Raw genomic sequence first — 19,029 nt, forward strand, 5'->3', positions numbered from 1 at the left:
TATACATTACCTATTAAATATAACTCAAATCCTACTTTTCTTCATCCTAACTGTCCTTACTGAGGACCAGGTTGTGTTTACCTGGGTCATTGCAACAACTGCCATTCTTGCTCTCTTCCAATCCAGTCTCTACAGTGCAACCAGAGTAATTATTCTAAAATATAGCTAATCATCTCATCATCTCACTCCCAGCTTAAAATGTTTGCCTCATTCATTTCAGAAAATGGAATCATCAAAACAGATAAAGTGTTTGAAGTAATGCTGGCCACAGACCGCTCCCACTATGCAAAATGTAACCCTTATATGGATTCTCCACAATCAATAGGTGAGCTTCTGGATTTCTGAAATTGTCACATTTTTACTCATTAACTGTATAATTTTTGTTAAGTAAAACTAGTTTGAGACACAGATATTATTACCTTGCTAATTTGAATTTTATGCCTCAGGAAGTTTCATAATCCCAAACATAACCATTTCAATAAGATGATGTTATGTATATGAAGTATGTTTTCTGTTTTCTCAAACTGTATAAAATATATATAAACAATATTTTAAACATTCTTCATAAAACATACTTTTAATGAAAATTTAAGTTTAAGCTGAGTGCTCTCTAGGGCCTCAATGTTGACTGAGGTGGTTTTTCACATTAGTATCAGTTTTTTAAATCAATATTAAAGGAAGTAAGTGTAATAAAGTAGTTATTGATTTCTCTGCTTTACTTGCCCTGAATCTTTTGGTTTGTGCTTGATTTCAGAAAGTTCTTTATTTAACTCCTTCTCCTGAAGCAGTTTTTGCTGAACTGCTGAGCCTTGGCAGTGGGCGCCTTTGAGGCTTAGAAGTGCCTCGGGATCCTGTCGGCCAGCCGCCATACTTTCTTCTTTCAAAGCACTATAACAGTCAGCAGAGAAGATCCTGGGGAGCTTCTGAACCCCGAAGGCACCTGCTACCACCGCTCAGTGAAAATTGCTTCAGATGCAGAAGCAGGTAAATAAGTTTTGAGAAAGCAGCACCGGAAGAAAAAACTTGAAAGCTAAACACTACGAAAAGATTGTGAATTACCATTAGGTGTTAGTATATAGAGCAAATTGAAGTAGGTGTTAGTCTCTTAATCTACTCGGAGTGCCAGTTAGTTGTTCAATAAGTTGTCGGAAGTATGAAGCCATTTAATTTTGCAAAGATTTTGCATACCTATTGTATATGGAAGTTTGTTTTCTTTTCATAAATCTGGAGAGGAAAACAAGCCATAAAGTTACCAACTCAACTTACTTTTTCTTACTTTTTTAGCTAACTATACAGGAGAAGAAATTTTCAGAAATAGTGGGAGTGTTGTACTAGAAGAGCACATCAGCCTTTGGCATGATTGTATTTTCTCATTTTAACTGCTGCTTGACAGTACTCTAAAATGCAAAATAAAAGTTTTATTTTCTTGAGATCATAAAAACAAAAAATATTTTATGACAAAGAATTTGTGGATGTGAGGAAAGGAGTTACATGGAGTATCTGGTATGTTTTTGCATTGAATGTGTCAGTAGTTCTCTTCTTCTTTTGCAGGTTTCCAAGCAACAATCAGTGCTCCACATATGGTAAGTTAACTTTGGTCATTCGGGCACAAATGGATCACAGTTTTCCACTAAGATGGGTTTTTTTCAGTAAAAAAGGTTTAAAGAAAGTTAAATTTTATCATCTATGAGTTATGTCGGTTGGTAATGAGCCTCTTTTATTAATCCATGATCTATAGAAGGAAGCCTTCTTGGTAGAAACTGTCATTAAAGTTTTTGTTGGTTGTCATTGGTATCTAATCATGTAAAAATTGGATATAAAAGGTTATTTAGTGATGAGTGAATTAGGGAGAGAGTATTTTAAATGATATAATGGACATATCATAAAATCTCAAGTTGAATATTATTTGAAATATTTTATTTGGAAAATCCATTAGGGGTTGGTCAAGTATAGCAGCTATGAAAATTTGTAACTTTGAGAAAGACCTATCTTAAGTTATCTAGCACTTTCAATCTGTTAGGAATTTTCTTGGGTTTTAAATGTCAGTTATTTGAATGAGTCCTCTATTGGTTTTTGGAGAGAAAAACAATAGCTTTTCTGATTCTCTGAAAGTATTTGGGGTTGGAGAAACTCTTATTTAAACGTAAAGACCGGGGCGCCTGGGTGGCGCAGTCGGTTAAGCGACCGACTTCAACCAGGTCACGATCTCGCGGTCCGTGAGTTCGAGCCCCGCGTCAGGCTCTGGGCTGATGGCTCAGAGCCTGGAGCCTGTTTCCGATTCTGTGTCTCCCTCTCTCTCTGCCCCTCGCCCATTCATGCTCTGTCTCTCTCTGTCCCAAAAATAAATAAACGTTGAAAAAAAAAAATTAAAAAAAAAAAAAAATAAAATAAACGTAAAGACCTCTTTGTACCAAAATAAAGTCATATATATGATGAATTGGTAATTATACTAGAAGAAAATATAGGAAAATTATTACTTACAAGCATTAAATACAAATGACTTTTTAAAACATTACAAGGGGCACCTGGGTGGCTCGGTTGTGTCCAACTTTGGCTGAGGGCATGATCTCATGGTTCATGGGTTCGAGCCCCGCGTTGGGCTCTGTGCTGACAGCTTAGAGCCTGGAGCCTGCTTCAGATTCTGTCTCCCTTTCTCTGCCCCTTCCCTACTCATGCTCTGTCTCTCTCTCGCTCCCTGTCTCAAAAATAAATAAACATTAAAAAATAAAAATAATTGCAACTATGTGGATGGAACCAGAGGGTATTATGCTAAGTGAAATTAGTCAGAGAAAGACAAATACCATATGACTTCACTCATATGAGGACTTTAAGACACATAACAGATGAATTCAAGGGAAGGGAAGCAAAAATAATAGAAAAACAGGGAGGGGGACGAAACATAAGATACTCTTAAATATGGAGAACAAAAAGAGGGTTGCTGGAGGGGTTGTGGGAGGGGGAATGGGCTAAATGGGTAAGGGGCATTAAGGAATCTACTCCTGAAATCATTGTTGCACTATATGCTAACTAACTTGGATATAAATTAAAAAATAATAAAATAAAACAAAAATAAAGCATGACAAAAGACAAAGAGGCCTGATATATTTTGCAACATAAAAAATTGGGATTTCTAGGGTGCCTGGGTGGTTCAGTCGGCTAAGCATCCAACTTCGGCTCAGGTCACAATCTTGCAGTCTGTGAGTTCGAGCCCCGTGTTGGGCTCTGTGCTGACAGCTCAGAGCCTGGAACCTGCTTCGGATTCTGTCTCTCTCTCTCTCTCTCTCTCTCTGCCCCTCTCCCACTCACGTTCTCTCTCCAAAAAAACATTAAAAATTTTTTTTTTAAAAATTGGGATTTCTGCAGAGAAAAAAATGTTACAAGCAAAATTAAAAGAAAAACTGAGGGAAGTATTCAGTAGGTAAAGTACAAGAATGATAGTTCATAGAAGAAATACAGATGACATTAGCACTTAAACCAATGAAAAGATGTCATTTTCATTTATATTTACATACTTAATAAATTACACATTAGTGTTGTAGTAAAGTACCATTTTTCATGAACAGATTGTCAGAGATCAAAGAGCTTAATACTTTGTACTGGAAAGGGGAAACTGACAATTAATATACAATATACTTTTTTGTTGAGAGAGTACATGGGTAGTGTTGGAAAGCAATTTGGCAAATCTATAAAATGTGAAATAAATGTACCTTACACTCTTCAGTTTAAAAAAAAATTTTTTTTTAATGTTTGTTTATTTTTGAGAGAGAGAGAGAGACAGAGTGTGAGCATGGGAGGGACCGAGAGAGAGGGACATACAGAATCTGAAGTAGGTTCCAGGCTCTGAGCCATCAGTACAGGGCCTGACACGGGGCTCTAACTCATGAACGGGGAGATCATGACCTGAGCCGAAGTTGACCACTTAACTGACTGAGCTACCCAGGTGGCCTACACTCTTCAGTTTTATTTCAAGATATTTATCCTTGAATAATATAGTATATTTTTATAGGTACAAAGTTACTAACAATGTTCATTCTGCATTATTTATAATAGCCAAAAAAAAATAACAGTGATCACGAATAGCCCATTAATAGTCAGTGGTTAATAATTATACAGTGAAATACTGTGAAGCTGTTAAATGAAGAGTCTCTGTAGGGACCAGTATGGCAAGATGTTCAGCAAACATTAAGTATAAAAGAAGAGTATGTAAGAGTGTTTACAGTATTTTGTAATACACAAAAATCAAGTCTGCACGTATACATATATACATATGTCTTCCTGTAGGCATGAAAACTAAAAATGAGTTCTTCTGAGGTCAGAATTAGATGATTGGAGGGTGAAAGGGAGATCTACTTTTCACTCTGCACTCTGTATATTATCAGTTTCTTTTTGTTTTCTTCTTCCCTTTTTTTTAAAGTTTATTTATTTACTTAAGTTGTCTCTATACCCAAAGCTCATACTCCCAACCCCAGGATTAAGAGTCGCTTCTCTGACAGCCAGCCAGGCTCCCCCTTCTTTCTTTTTTTTTTTTTTTTTGTTTGTTTGTTTGTTTTTTTTCCATTCATGGAATAGGAATGGGTTTTTTTATGCATTAACTATTCAAAGAAATGAATGATTTAAAGCAAGTGTAGTCCTAAGATTCCTGCAGGCAGTTTGAAGTACTACTTACAGCAAAAGATTTATGTAGAAGCATTCATTTAATTCTCAAAGTTATTTTGGAGAATTGGTATCCTGCATGTCTGGGAAATTGACTGGAGGGGTGTGTCTTCCTATATCAAAGGAAATACTGCATGAATTTTTCTTTTCCCCTGAAGCTTGGTGCTGAGTATCCAGTTCACTGCCAAAGAAAACATGGCAGAAACTCCATGGCAAAGGATGCATTTTTCGACAAAAAAAATAACAACTTTAGTAAGCTACAATTCACCTACTGTAAAATTCATCCCTTTAAAGTTATGGATTTTAGTCTATTCAGAGTTGTTCAAACATCACCACTATCTAATTTCAGAACATTTTCCTCAGCTCAAAAAGTAATGCTGTACCCATTCACAGTCAATTCCCATCCCTCATCTGCCAAAGTCCTGGTAACTACTAATGTGCTTTTTATTTCTGTCTCTCCCGGACATTTTGCATAAATGGAATAATACAACATATAGCATTTCGCAACTGGCTTTTTATATTTGCATTTTCAAGGTTTGTATTGTAGCATGAATCACTACTTCATTTCTTTTTATTGCTGAATAATATTCCATTGTATGAATATACCACACTTTGCTTTTTTGTCAGTTGATAGACATTTGGGTTGTTCCCACTTTCTAGCTACTGTGATTAATGCTACTATGAACATTAATGTACAAGTTTTTGTGTGTGCATGTATTTTCAATTCTTAGGAGTGGAATTGGTAGATCATATGGTGATTCTAGATTTAACATTTTGAAGAATGGTCAACTGTTTTCCAAATGGCTGCACTGTTTTACATTGCTACCAGCAACGTATAAATGGGGGTTTCAGTTTCTGCACTTTCTTGTCAACTCTTGCTATTGTGTGCTTTCTTTCTTTTATCCATCCTGGTAGCTGTGAAGTGGTATGTCATTGTGGTTTTGAGTTGCATTAACCCTAATGATAATGATGTTGAGCATCTTTTCATGTGCTTATTGACCATTTGTAGGTCTTTGCAGAAATGTCTATTCATATCCTTTTCCATTTCTTAGTTGAGCTGTCTTTTAAGAAAAGGCTGCATTTAAAATAATATTTATTGTGGTATAATGCGTATAACATAAAACTTAACATCTTAATCATTTTTTTTTAATGTTTATTTTTTGAGAGAGAGAGAGCACATGCACTCATGACCAGCAGAGAGGCAGAGCGAGAGAAGGAGAGAATCCCAAGCAGGCCTCCATACTTAGCACAGGGGCTGAGGTAGGGCTTGACCTCACGACTGTGAGATCATGACCTGAATCAAAGTCAAGAGTGAGATGCTCAGCCAACTGAGCCACTCAGGTGCCCCTTAACCATTTTTTAAGCATATAGTTCAGCAGTGTTAAATACATTGATACTGTCGTGTAACTAATCTCTAGAACTCTTTTCATCTTGCAAAACTAAAACTCTATACCATTCAACAGTAATTTCCCATTTCCTGGTCTCCCCAGCCCCGGGCGACCACCATTCTATTATCTATCTCTAAGAATTTGACTAGTCTAGATACCTCATAAGTGGAATCATAAAATATTTGTTTTTTTATGACTGGTTTATTTCACTTAGTGTAATGTCCTCAAGGTTCATCCATGTCATAGCTTGTATTAAAAAAAGGATTCATTTTTAATCACTTACATTTCCTTACCTATGTCTCTTAGTAAGGAAAATGTGTGTATTCATGTGTATGTGTATAGTCACGCAGTAGCTCTCTATGTATGTATGTGTGTGCAAGCAGTAATAATACAGTGTCCTTTGATGCTTGTGGAACCAGGATGTGAGTAGAATAAAATAATATTAATTACACATATGAACAAACATTGTAATATGAACAAACATTTGTGATCTTATATCATTTATTGTATAGATATCAGAAGTATTGAAAGAGAAACGGAAAGCGAGGAGCAACTCTTTGCTCTCTGTTGACATCTCTATTTAATGAACTTTAAAATCACAGACTTGGAAGTAACTACAACCCTAGAATATTTTCCAAAGGCGTAATTGAAAATGTAATATATGCATTGGGCAAGAGATTAAAAGCAACCTGTTAAAATGGCATTCCAGTAGCAGTGAGCACAATTAGCATGCAGATATTAAAACCTAAATATCATTTCTCACTAAATGAGACTAGAGTTCCTTGGAGAAGTGACTGAATATTGGGAAATAAGGAAGTACTCACAGGTTGATGGGTGATGTTGAAAGGACATAGGAGCAGGTTTGAAGAGACTCCCAGAGGCCAATTGGAGATAATTTGAGAATTGGAAAATGATACATAATGAAGATAATGTATTTTAACATAGTAAATCAGAAACAAAAATCCATGAGTTCATAGAGATTCAAAACAAAAAAGTAAGACAGAAAATGAAAAACAGAAGAATGCCAATTAATACATACGGAGGGAATAATAAAATTAAAAAAAAATCACTATTTTGGGGGCATGTGGGTGGCTTAGTCGGCTAAGCATCTGACTCTTGATTTCAGCTCAGGTCATGATCTCATGGTTCGTGAGTTTGAGCCCCACATCAGGCCTGCACTAACAGTGTGGGGCCTGTTTGGGATTCTCTGTCCCCGTCTCTCTCTGCCCCTCCCCTGCTTGCATGCACTGTCACTCTCTCAAAATAAATAAATGTTAAAAAATATATATTTAAAAAATAAGTAAATAAATCACTATATTGTAATCATCAATATAACAAATTGGGCAGAGATTGTCAGTTAATCTAAAACAATTTAGAGGGGGTGCCTGGGTGGCTCAGTATTGTTTTTTTTTTTTTAAGCTTATTTATTTATTTTGAGAGAGAGACAGAGAGCAGGGGAGGGACAAAGAGAAAGGGAGAGAGAATCCCCAGCAGGCTCCATGCTGTCAGCACAGAGCCCAACATGGGGCTCGAACTCATGAACTGTGAGATCAGAACTTGAGCCCGGATCAAGGGTAGGACCCTTAACTGACTGAGCCACCCAGGTGCCCCAGTAGTCAGTATTCTGAAGAACAGAAAAGTGGTAGGTGGAGGAGAACTGAAGGGAGAATATTTTATATTGACAAATACAATGCATAATCCTTGAATGGATTGGGGTAAAAACAGCTATAAAGGACATTTTGGGAACAGTTGAGGAAATTTAAGTACAGTGTGTATGTTGGATGATGATACTAAATTGATGATTTTCACGAGTGTGGTAATGGTGATGTGGTAGCAAAGGGAGATGTCTTAGTTTTTTTGGCATATGTGTGCTGAAGTATTTTGCTGTGAAGTGTCATAATGTGTACAGCCTATTTTCAGATGGTATGGTAAAACAGTATGGCACAGTACATAAGCAGTTGGTGACTGTATGAGGGAAAATGTGTATTCATTGTATTTGTGGGTTTGAAATTTTCCATAATTATAAAAAAACTTAAAATTTTTAATGTTTACTTATTTGTTTTTTAATGTTTGAGAGAGAGTGAGACAGAGCACAAGCAGGGGAAGGGCAGAGAGAGAGGAAGACACAGAATCTGAAACAGGCTCCAGACTCTTAGCTGTGAGCACAGAGCCCGACGTGGGGCTCAAACTCCCGAACAGTGAGATCGTGACCTGAGCCAAAAGTCGGATGCTTAACCGACTGAGCCACCCAAGCGCCTCTGTGTTTGTTTGTTTGTTTGTTTATTTATTTTTATTTATTTTTGAGACAGAGAGAGACAGAACATGAGCAGGGGAGGGGCGGAGAGAGAGGGAGACACAGGATCCGAAGCAGGCTCCAGGCTCTGAGCTGTCAGCACAGAGCCCGACGCAGGGCTCGAACTCACGAACTGTGAGATCGTGACCTGAGCCGAAGTCGGCCGCTCAACCGACTGAGCCACCTAGGCGCCCCTGTGTTTATTTATTTTTGAGAAAGAGACAGCATGAATTGGGGAGGGGCAGAGAGAGAAGGAGACACAGAATCTGAAGCAGGCTCCAGGCCCCAAGCTGTCATCACAGAGCCAGACACAAGGCTTGAACTCACCCACTGTGAGATCATAACCTGAGCCGAAGTCAGACACTTAAATTAAGAAAGCTTTTAAAAAACTGTTAATTTTGGATTTAGTGATAAACATGGGTTATCCAGAAAAATACTAGCTAGGGTGATAAAAGCATGAAAAATGCTAATAATTGTGATTGAAGGCCTTGACAATAACTCAGCATGCTCCCCTTTTATAAAAGCAAATCTTGTATAGACATACTGCTGAAAAAATATTCCTGGGTTTGTTTTGGAATTAAGATACCACAGTACGGCATATAAACTGGGAATTGACACCTTAAAGAAGTCCCTTCCTGTCCTTTGATTTCTGGATCCAGAAAGACAAGTATTAGGGAAGTTATTTTGTTTCTTTGGTTACTTCCAAGTTCCTATAGTGTGATACTTGTTATCGTATTATTAATAGAAAGTATTAAACCTCATAACTGATTGTTATATGAATATTATGAAAGCTACTTCCGATGTTTAGTCCAGACCTTTTTCATGGTACCAATGTTTTTCACTCTTTAGACAAGAGCCTCTTTTGCGAAGCAATCTATATGAAAGATTGATAAAGTTAGTTCTCTATTACTCTTTTCCCAAAACACACCCCTCCCTCACTGTACATTTGTGTGTTACCTCTCAAGGGGTTCTGTGGAATATTAATGACTTTCTGGAACACTGTTTGAAAACCATTGGATTGTGTGTGGCTGTATCTGTTAAAGGCCTTTTCCCCATTTTATGTTAGTTGTGGAATAGTAGCCTTAACTTTTTCGTTTTTAACTTTTTAATATGGAAAGTTTCCAACACCACATAAATAAATAGAATACTATAATGAACCCTCATGTAGCCATAATCACCTTTAATAATTACCCCAAATTTGTTAATCTTGTTTTATTTTTATTTTGTCTTCCTCTTGCTGAACTATTTTTTTTTTTAATTTTTTTTTTCAACGTTTATTTATTTTTGGGACAGAGAGAGACAGAGCATGAACGGGGGAGGGGCAGAGAGAGAGGGAGACACAGAATCCGAAGCAGGCTCCAGGCTCTGAGCCATCAGCCCAGAGCCCGACGCGGGGCTCGAACTCACGGACCGTGAAATCTTGACCTGGCTGAAGTCGGACGCTTAACCGACTGCGCCACCCAGGCGCCCCTCTTGCTGAACTATTTAAAAACAAATCTCAAACATAATATTGTTCACCCCTCGTTAGTACTTAAATGTAAATCTGATGAGTTTAAAAACACAACTACAGGGGCGCCTGGGTGGCTCAGTTGGTTAAGCATCCGACTTGGGCTCAGGTCATGATCTCACAGTCCGTGGGCTTGTGCCCCGTGTTGGGCTCTGTGCTGACAGTTCAAAGCCTGGAGTCTGCTTCCGATTCTGTCTCTCCCTGTCTGTCTGCCCCTCCTCCGCTTGCAGTCTGCCCGTCTCTCTCTCTCTCTCTCTCAAAAAGTAAACATTAAAAAAAAAATTAACTCAACTACAATATTATATCATATCATATTGTTCCTTAGTATGTTATGTTGTCTTAATTAAAACCAGTCCATGTTCAAACTTTACCAGGTGTTTCCAAGAAGTTCTTTTTTGGTTGATTTGCTTAAATCAGGATCCAAACAAGGTCCAGACATTACATCTTTTTAGTCTTTTTCAGTCTTCTTAGTCTCTTTTAATTTTAAGAGTCTCCTTTCTTTTTTTAAATCCCACTTATTTACTGACAAAAACTCATCCATTTGTCCTGTAGAATTTCCCATATTCTAAACTTGGTTAAGATTGTTTCCTGGTAATACTTAACTTGTCCCCCCTACCCCAACCTTTTTTTTTTTTTTTTTGTCTTTTCAGGAACACTGCCTAATGGTTCTTTCCATTGCATCACATCAGGAGGGACACGATGTCTGATCATTCACTTTTAGTGACTGGAATAGTCTTTTCAGGAACTTTTTGTTGAGCTATTACACACATCGAGTAAAGTACACAAATCTTGTGTGTAGCTTGATGAGTGTTCACATATGTGTATGTGTAACCAGCACCCAGATGAAGATCAGTACGTTTCCTATGTCCTAGCAGGTTCCCTCATGCGAGTTCCTTAGCTTCTAACCTTGGTGTAACCAGTATTCTGGCTTTGGTCATGTAAATTAGTTTTCTAAATAGGGAGTTTCCAGTCTGTTCCATTTTGAACATTACCTGTTTCTGATGCTTAAAAAATTTTTAGCTTTTAACAGAATTTCAGACTTACAGAAAAGTTGTAAGAATAGTACAAGTAATTCCCATGTACTTTTTACCCATCTTCCCCTAATGTTAACCTTTTACTACATTTTCTTTATCATTTATTCTTTCTTTTTGTCTTTCTCATATATATGTATATACATGAAATACATGTATTTTCTTTTTAATGAACTCTTTGGGAATAATTTGGGGATAGAATGCTCTTTACCTTCAAAAATAGGACATTCTCAATAACCACAGTATCAAAATCAGGAAATAAACATTAATACAACACTGTTAGCCAGTTGACAGACTTTACTTAAATTTTATCAGTTGTTCTGGTTATGTCCTTTACAGGAAAATACAATTACAGAGCTGGAGTTTCATTCAGTTGTCATGTCTTCTTAGTTTTCTTTAATCTGGAACAGTACCTCAGCCTTCTTTTATGGTTTTGAAAATTTTGTGAATATAGGCCAGTTTTTTCTAGAATGTTCCTCAATTTGGGTTTGTCTCCTGTTTCCTCATGATCAGATATGGGTTATGCATTTTTGCCTGGAATATCCCAGAAGGGATATATTTTAACAGATGCCATATGATGTCAATGTGTCCCATTACTGGTGATGTTAATTTTGATCATCTGACTAAGGTAGTGTCGGCCAGGTTTCTCCACTGAGAAACTTGAATTCCACTGTAAAGTGACAATTTTCATTTTTGTAATTAGTGTTTTGGGTAAACACTTTGAGATTATGTAAATCTTCTGTTATTCCTCAAATGATAATCTACAAGTTTTAGCATCCATTTATTTTTGCTGAATCAGTTATTACTGAAGTGGTTGCCAAATGGCAGTTTCCTAAGTTCATCATTTCATCAATATGAATTGATTGGGAACAATTTCCCCTTATTCTCCTATTTATATATATATAGAGGTTATGTATTTTCTTATTATCACTATGGATTCATGAATATGTATTTTTACCAACCAAGATCTAGTAATGTTTATTGATACTGAACCTGATGATTTTTAATAATGAACGTAAGTAGGTATTTAAGGACAGCTTTTGAGATAACATTTATTTTTTTTTTTTTAACATTTATTAGTTCTAACTTCATATTTTAGAAAAGCACTGAAATGTAAGTTTATAAAGAGGATGGAGTAGGGAAGGCTTTATTTCTTGGTTTGGCCCAAAGCATAAGTAATATGACTTTATTTGATTAATAATTTATATATACTATAAACATAAAAATATATATCCTTTGACCCCCTCAATTCTAAGAATTTATCCTACAGATATACTTTATAAGGTTTTTATAAAGATGATTATATTATCCTACATATATACCCGTTTTAAAATTTTATTTTAGAGCGAGATCGTGCATAAGCAGGGGAGAGGGACAGAGGGAGAGAATCTTTCTTTTAAAAAAAATTTTTTTAATGTTTATTTTTGAGAGAGAGAGCGAGCGAGCGTGCAATCAGGGGAGGGGCAGAAAAAGAGGGAGACGCAGAATCCGAAGCAGGCATCAGGCTCTGAGCTGTCAGCACAGAGCCTGACGTGAGGCTCAAACCCACAAACTGCAAGATCATGACCTGAGCTGAGGTCGGACGCCTAACCAACTGAGCCACCCAAGCACCCCGGGAGAGAGACAGAATCTTAAGCAGGCTCCACGCTCAGTGCAGAGCCCAACATGGGGCTTGATTCCACAACCCTGGGATCATGACCTGGGCTGTAATCAAGAGTTGGACGCTCAACAGACTGAGCTACCCAGGAGCTCCTACACATGTAACTTTTACAATTATTCTGTCTCTTTTGTTATAGAAGATTGGAGCCAACTTAAATATCCCTCATTAGGGATTTTTTGGGGAGGATTTTTGTTATTATAATACATTCATATAAGAATAGACTCCTAAGCCATAAAAAAGAATGAACAGGCTATTTAAGGATTGATAAGAAAGGTTCTTCAAGATACAATAAATGAAAAATATAGATAACATATTTGCTTGTATATACATAGAATGGATATGTTTGGCAGGAAGCACAAGAAACTGACATCATTGGTTGCCTTTAGGGAGTGAAACTGGACAAGGATGGGGAAGGTTGGGGACACAGGGGTGGGGTGGAGACTTCACTATAAAAGTATATAGTATGTCATGTTTTCATTATCTTGGTAGACGACAATACTAGAAAAATCGGCAGGAAGTTGGCAACTTTTATTTATATGCCATGGTAAATATACTTTATAGAGTCTTGAAAAACAAATGAATATTTGCTTTGTTTTCTTTTGGCAGCATGCATATGCACTAGAACTTCTATTTGATCAATTACATGAAGGAGCTAAAGCTCTTGATGTAGGATCTGGAAGTGGAATCCTTACTGCATGTTTTGCACGTATGGTAAGACCTTTATTTTTCATTCTGGCTCCAGCAGAAGCATATTACATATTTGGCTGTAAATTTCTTTACTAGCAGTTTTTGAGGGTTTTTTTTTTTTAAATCCTATTAAAATAGCAGTTGGAACATGTATCACTTAGGATTTTCTTGTTGTTGGAAGTAACAAGATTCAGTCCACACTGGCAGAGGTAAAAGAATTTACTTGGTTTATATAATGGAAACATCTAGAGTGTATCTGGCTCTTCGTGTGGCTGGATTCAAAAGAAGATCAGATGTTGTTATTGACAGTGGGTTTCTCTCTGGTTCTGGGTTTGGCTTTGCTTTCCTCCAAATGTTGGCTTCAGTCAGGCTCCTCCCTTGTGATCACAAGATGGCAACCAGTAGCTCCCAAACTGTTCTTCCGGATTCTCAGCTGGCAGAAAATAGAATAGAGAGTCTGATTTCCAGACACTCCTACAAGGTTATTAGAAAGAGGGTGGAGCAAGTACTCTTAGAAAAATATGTGTTATACTCTCCAGATATAAGTCTGGAGGCCTATTCAGGCATCTTGAGTAAAGGTTTATCTGTGCTCAGATAATCAAATCAATTTGATTATGAAGTCTTGTCCCTTGCGGCCAGATAGGAAGATTCTGGTTTAGTTAAGTTGGGATTTATGGATGATGCGTCTTGGACCAGAATCTACTTAACTTGTTGTAAATATGTAATTGGCAGACCAGACCACTAGCATGTGAGCTCCAGGGAGGTGGGAATTTCATTTGATTTTTTTTTTTCACTGACATATCCATCCATAATAGTACCTGTTACATAATAAGGAATCAGGTTTTTTTTTTTTTTTTTTTTTTTTTTTTCAGTTGTTTCACTTGTTTTGTAGAAGCTAAGTCATCACTAACGGAATATCAGGATTTTTTTTTTTCAAAGCTTAATATTTAATTAGTGGTGTTCTTGATACTTGACGTATTTATGTTTCAGAGAAAAATTCACTTTTTAAAAAACATTAGATTTCTTTTTTTTTTTTTAAATTTTTTTTCAACGTTTATTTATTTTTGGGACAGAGAGAGACAGAGCATGAACGGGGGAGGGGCAGAGAGAGAGGGAGACACAGAATCGGAAACAGGCTCCAGGCTCTGAGCCATCAGCCCAGAGCCTGACGCGGGGCTCGAACTCACGGACCGCGAGATCGTGACCTGGCTGAAGTCGGACGCTTAACCGACTGCGCCACCCAGGCGCCCCAAAAAACATTAGATTTCTGAATAATCTTTTTTTAAAGTGAATTTAATGTTTTTCACACATTATGTGCTAATTAGTGTTCTAAGTGCTTTTAATTCTCACATCACTTAGGAGGTATGTCCCCTTTTCCTCATTTTACAGCTGGGGAGCCTGATTCATAGAGTAACTTGGCCAAGGTTGTATAGTTGTAAATAAGTGATGAAACTTATATGTGAACCCAGTTACTCTGACTTCAGAGTCTTTGTTGTGTTATTTTATAATTTATATTTAGGGCCTTTAATATTTTTATGTATTTTATATTTTCTACATATGGCAGTAGAATTAGGTACAGAAATCCCTATAGAATTTTTTATGTAACATTTTAATATTTAGAGTGACATTTTTACTTTTTATTTTTTTATTTATTTATGTATTTATTAATTTTTAAATTTATTTTGAGAGGGAAAGAACCAGCAGGAAAGGGACAGAGAGAGGGAGAGAGAAAGGATCCCAGGCAGGCTCCATGCTGTCAGTGCAGAGCCTGATGGTGGGCTCAAACTCATGATCTGTGAGATTTATGACCTGAGTCAAAACTAAGAGCTGGATGTTTAACCAACTGAGCCACATAGGTGCCCTCATGTATTTATGTATGTATTTATTTATTTATGTATTTATGTATGTATTTATTTATAGAGAGCACGCGAGCAGGGGAGAGGGGCGGGAGGGGAAATCTTAAGCAGGCTCCATGCTCAGTGGAGCCCAATGTGGGTCTCAGTCCCACGACCCTGGGATCATGACCTGAGCTGAAATCAAGAGTCAGATGCTTAACTGACTGAGCCAGGCACCCCTAAAGCCACACTTTTAGATGAAATTTAAATTAAAATTTAATATTGGCAGTTAAGTCTTACTTCAGGGTTTGGGCTTTAAAAATCAGAAATTGAAGAAAGAAGGTTTTTTGTTTGTTTGTTTGTTTTTAGTATTGCAAGTTTTTGTAATTTATTCTAGCTTAACTACTGAAATACATTTATCCATTTGGGAGTTAAAGCTGAGAAAGTTGTATTTCGTAAATATTTTATAGTATTCTGAATAACCATACAATTGGAGGCTTGAATCTTTTGTCTTCATTTCACATTGCAGAATATGATTTTAGCTGAGGAAACACTTTAATGACACTTCAGAAAGACAAATTTAGGCCAGTGAGCTATTGAATTGCTCCCTCATTTCTAGGTTGGATCTACCGGAAAAGTCATCGGAATTGACCACATTAAAGAGCTAGTAGACGACTCAATAAATAATGTCAGAAAGGATGATCCGATGCTTTTGTCTTCAGGGAGAGTGCAGCTGGTTGGTGAGTATCAGAAAACTGTCGAAATTTCCTCTCCAGAGAATTTTTATTTTCAGAAGATCCCATGCAAGCTAAGTAGTATTCAAGCTAATTTTTGCCTTTTTTTTTAACATTCGCTTTAAAGTACTAAGTAAGGAAAACAGTTACTGTTAATTGTGATGCTGATATGACTGTCAGCTGTTTCAGAAAATGAGTTCTTTCTTCATTGCTTTTTAAGAAGTAATAGCAAGGTATCAAGTGCCCATTATGAAAAATTTAAAGTGCAGAAATGTGTAAGATAAAAAAGAAACCCCCTCCTTTTCCCTCTTAAGTTTTCTAGACATAACTATATGTGTGAATAAATATACATATACACACTTTTTTTTAAATCTTTCTTTATTTTTTTTTTTTAAATGTTTATTTCTGAGACAGAGAGGGACAGAGCATGAGTGGGGGAGGGGCAGAGAGAGAGGGGGACACAGAATCCGAAGCAGGCTCCAGGCTCTGAGCTGTCAGCACAGAGCCCGACGCGGGGCTTGAACTCACAGACTGCGAGATCATGACCTGAGCCGAAGTCGGACGCTCAACCGACTGAGCCACCCAGGTGCCCCTAATCTTTCTTTATTCTTGAGAGAGAGACAGGGTGTGAGCAGGGGAGGAGCATAGAGAGAGGGAGACACAGAATGCAAAGCAGGCTCCAGTCTCTGAGCTGTCAGCACAGAGCCTGACATGGGGCTCGAACCCACGAACGGTGAGATCATGACCTGAGCCGAAGTTGGACGCTCAACCGACTGAGCCACCCGGGTGCCCCTACATGTTTTTTTTTTAATTGACTCATATATTCTGTCCTGTAGTTTGCTCTTTTCCATTCAGCAGTATACAGTGGACATATTTCCATGTGAATACTTTGTACTGTTGTGAGATATAACTAACATCAAAACACGCATAAAGCATAAATGTGAAGCTTAGGAAATACCTGTTTAATTAATCACAGTGATCAAGAAAGGGAATATTATTGGTGGCTTACATGTCCTCTGCTTGCTTTTCCCTCCTCGGAAGACTTTCCTTTCTCCTTAATGGTAACCAGCATCATTACTTTTATGCATTTACTACCTAATTGCACCTCCATAAACAATGTTCAATTTAATTTTGAACTTTAGATAAACGGAACCATACAGTATATAGTCTATGATGAGTGACTTCTTTCATTCAATGTTATATTTGTAACATTCATCCATCTTATCATATAGTTAATTTTTATTGCTGTATAATATTCCACTGTAAGACCATTATCAAAATTTGTTTATTCTACCATAGATGGACATTTTGGGTTGTTTCTAACTTGGGGAATTAGAAAGCTGCTGTGAACATATGTGTATAAAGTTCCAAATGTATACGTGCACTCATAATACAAGCATTTATTTATGTAGAGTATTATTGCAAGTTCATAGGGAACCATAGATACTGCAAAACTTTTTTAAAGTGATTGAACCAGTTTACATTCCCATTAGCAATGTGTCAGAGTTGCTAGTGCTCGGTGTCTTTTACCAACACTTGATACTGTCAGTTTTCTTTTTACCCACTTAGCATAGAGCAGTGTCTCTTTGTGGTTTTATTTTGTATTTTCCTCTTAACTAGTGAGGTTGAACACTGTTTCATTTGTTTGACCATTTGGATTTCCTCCTTTGTGAAATGTCTTTTTCAGATATTGAGTTGTTCATATTTCTCTTTGATTTGTAGGACTTCTATAGATTAGCCCTTTATCTATTTATTCATATTGTAAACCTCTTCTCCCACTCCATGGCATGCCTTTTCACTTGTATTGGTACTTTCTTGATTAATAGAAGTACTTAATTTTAATGTATCAGACTTACCAGCTTCTTCTGTGTCCTCTTTAAGACTACTCTAAAATCATGAAGATATGCCCCTATGTTATTTCTCAGAAGCATTATCATTTTACCTTTTCACATTTAGGTCTTTGATCTTTCTGACATTGATTTTTGTGTATGTAAGAGGTAGAGGTTCAAGTATATATTTTTTCCATATGAATATCCAGTTGTCCCAGCATCATTTATTAAAAATCTCTCTTGCTCTGTTTTAAACCTCCTATAATTCTTCCCACTGGGTAGTTCTGTCCAAACAGATTTTTAAAGCATAATTTCTTTTCTTTCAGTGGGAGATGGAAGAATGGGATATGCCGAAGAAGCCCCTTACGATGCTATTCATGTAGGAGCTGCAGCCCCAGTTGTGCCCCAGGCAGTGAGTTGGGTTTTTTTCCCTGTGTTTTTGTGCTTCAGTCAACTAAAGCTATAAAAGATTTATAGAGAAATGACTTCTAGATGACGTTCAAAACAGAATTAGACTTTTATGTCATGCATTTTCATTATACTTAGTATGCAGGGGTTTTTTCGTATGCAAAGAGTTGCGTAAATGACTTGAAGATTACTAAATCACAGTTTGTAGCTACCTTGTTTGAAGCAGTGTTTGATCCATCTAAGAACTAGTATACCAATAGAATTAGGAAAATCCATCTGGAGTTCATAATCTGATAATCACTTGGTATTTTATTAAATACCAGAATATGCAAGATTGTTGGATGCATGGGTGAGACCAGGAAGTATTTGTCATACATTTTACCTCACAAAACTTATATTCTGGAAAACAAGTGTCCTGCATATAACAGGAAAATTAATGATATGATAGCATTATCATTAACATGTAATATATGTTGATGCCAGAAGAAAATCTGTACTGTAAGAGTTCAAGGGAGGGAGAACATTTTTGCCTGAAGTTATCAATGAAACTACATGCATGAATGGAGTTGCAACTGAATCTTAAAGAACAGTAGGGTTTGCATAGTTGCGATGAGAGGGAAGGTATTCCAGTATTGTATATTACATAATTTAAGTACAAAATTGTTTTTTTATTTTAGTAAGACTGATAAACTTATGTCATCCCTTAATAATCCTTGATTAAGTTCACTGAGATCTTAGGCTTCTATGGAGTCTGAGTTTTCCACAGGTCTGGACTAGATGACTAGGGGCTGAGAGTGACACTGCCTCTTCTGCCCAGTCTCAGCCACTCCCCAGTCTGGAAAAGTTCCTTTCTATATGTGTAGAGGAGTTCATGAGAAGCTGAAAGTTAAGGAACTTGTTCTGGTCATTGACTTGCTGCTTTATTGGCTGCTGAATGACTTTGGGAAAATCACTTCATTTCTCTGGCCGTATTACTTGTTAAAAAAAAAAAAACTAAACTAAAC

General features: G+C 36.9%; 1 protein-coding gene across 4 annotated transcripts in view; it reads left to right on the plus strand.

The window, feature by feature from the left end:
• Positions 1-19,029, plus strand: part of PCMT1 (protein-L-isoaspartate (D-aspartate) O-methyltransferase) — a 53,735-nt gene that overhangs the window by 22,263 nt on the left and 12,443 nt on the right. For 3 of the 4 annotated variants that reach the window (XM_086708106.1, XM_025925706.2, XM_025925705.2), the window contains exons 2-6: positions 221-325; positions 1,552-1,583; positions 13,139-13,243; positions 15,674-15,794; positions 17,944-18,029. In XM_086708106.1, the coding sequence (XP_086564232.1) occupies positions 221-325; positions 1,552-1,583; positions 13,139-13,243; positions 15,674-15,794; positions 17,944-18,029 (449 nt within the window). Of the gene's footprint in view, positions 1-220; positions 326-802; positions 985-1,532; positions 1,584-13,138; positions 13,244-15,673; positions 15,795-17,943; positions 18,030-19,029 lie in introns of those variants that run through there. The other variant, XM_086708107.1, reaches the window with a different exon arrangement.

Source organism: Puma concolor, chromosome B2, assembly GCF_028749965.1.
Source record: "Puma concolor isolate L17-30 chromosome B2, mPumCon1.1.hap2, whole genome shotgun sequence".
NCBI classification, from domain to species: Eukaryota; Metazoa; Chordata; class Mammalia; order Carnivora; family Felidae; genus Puma; species Puma concolor.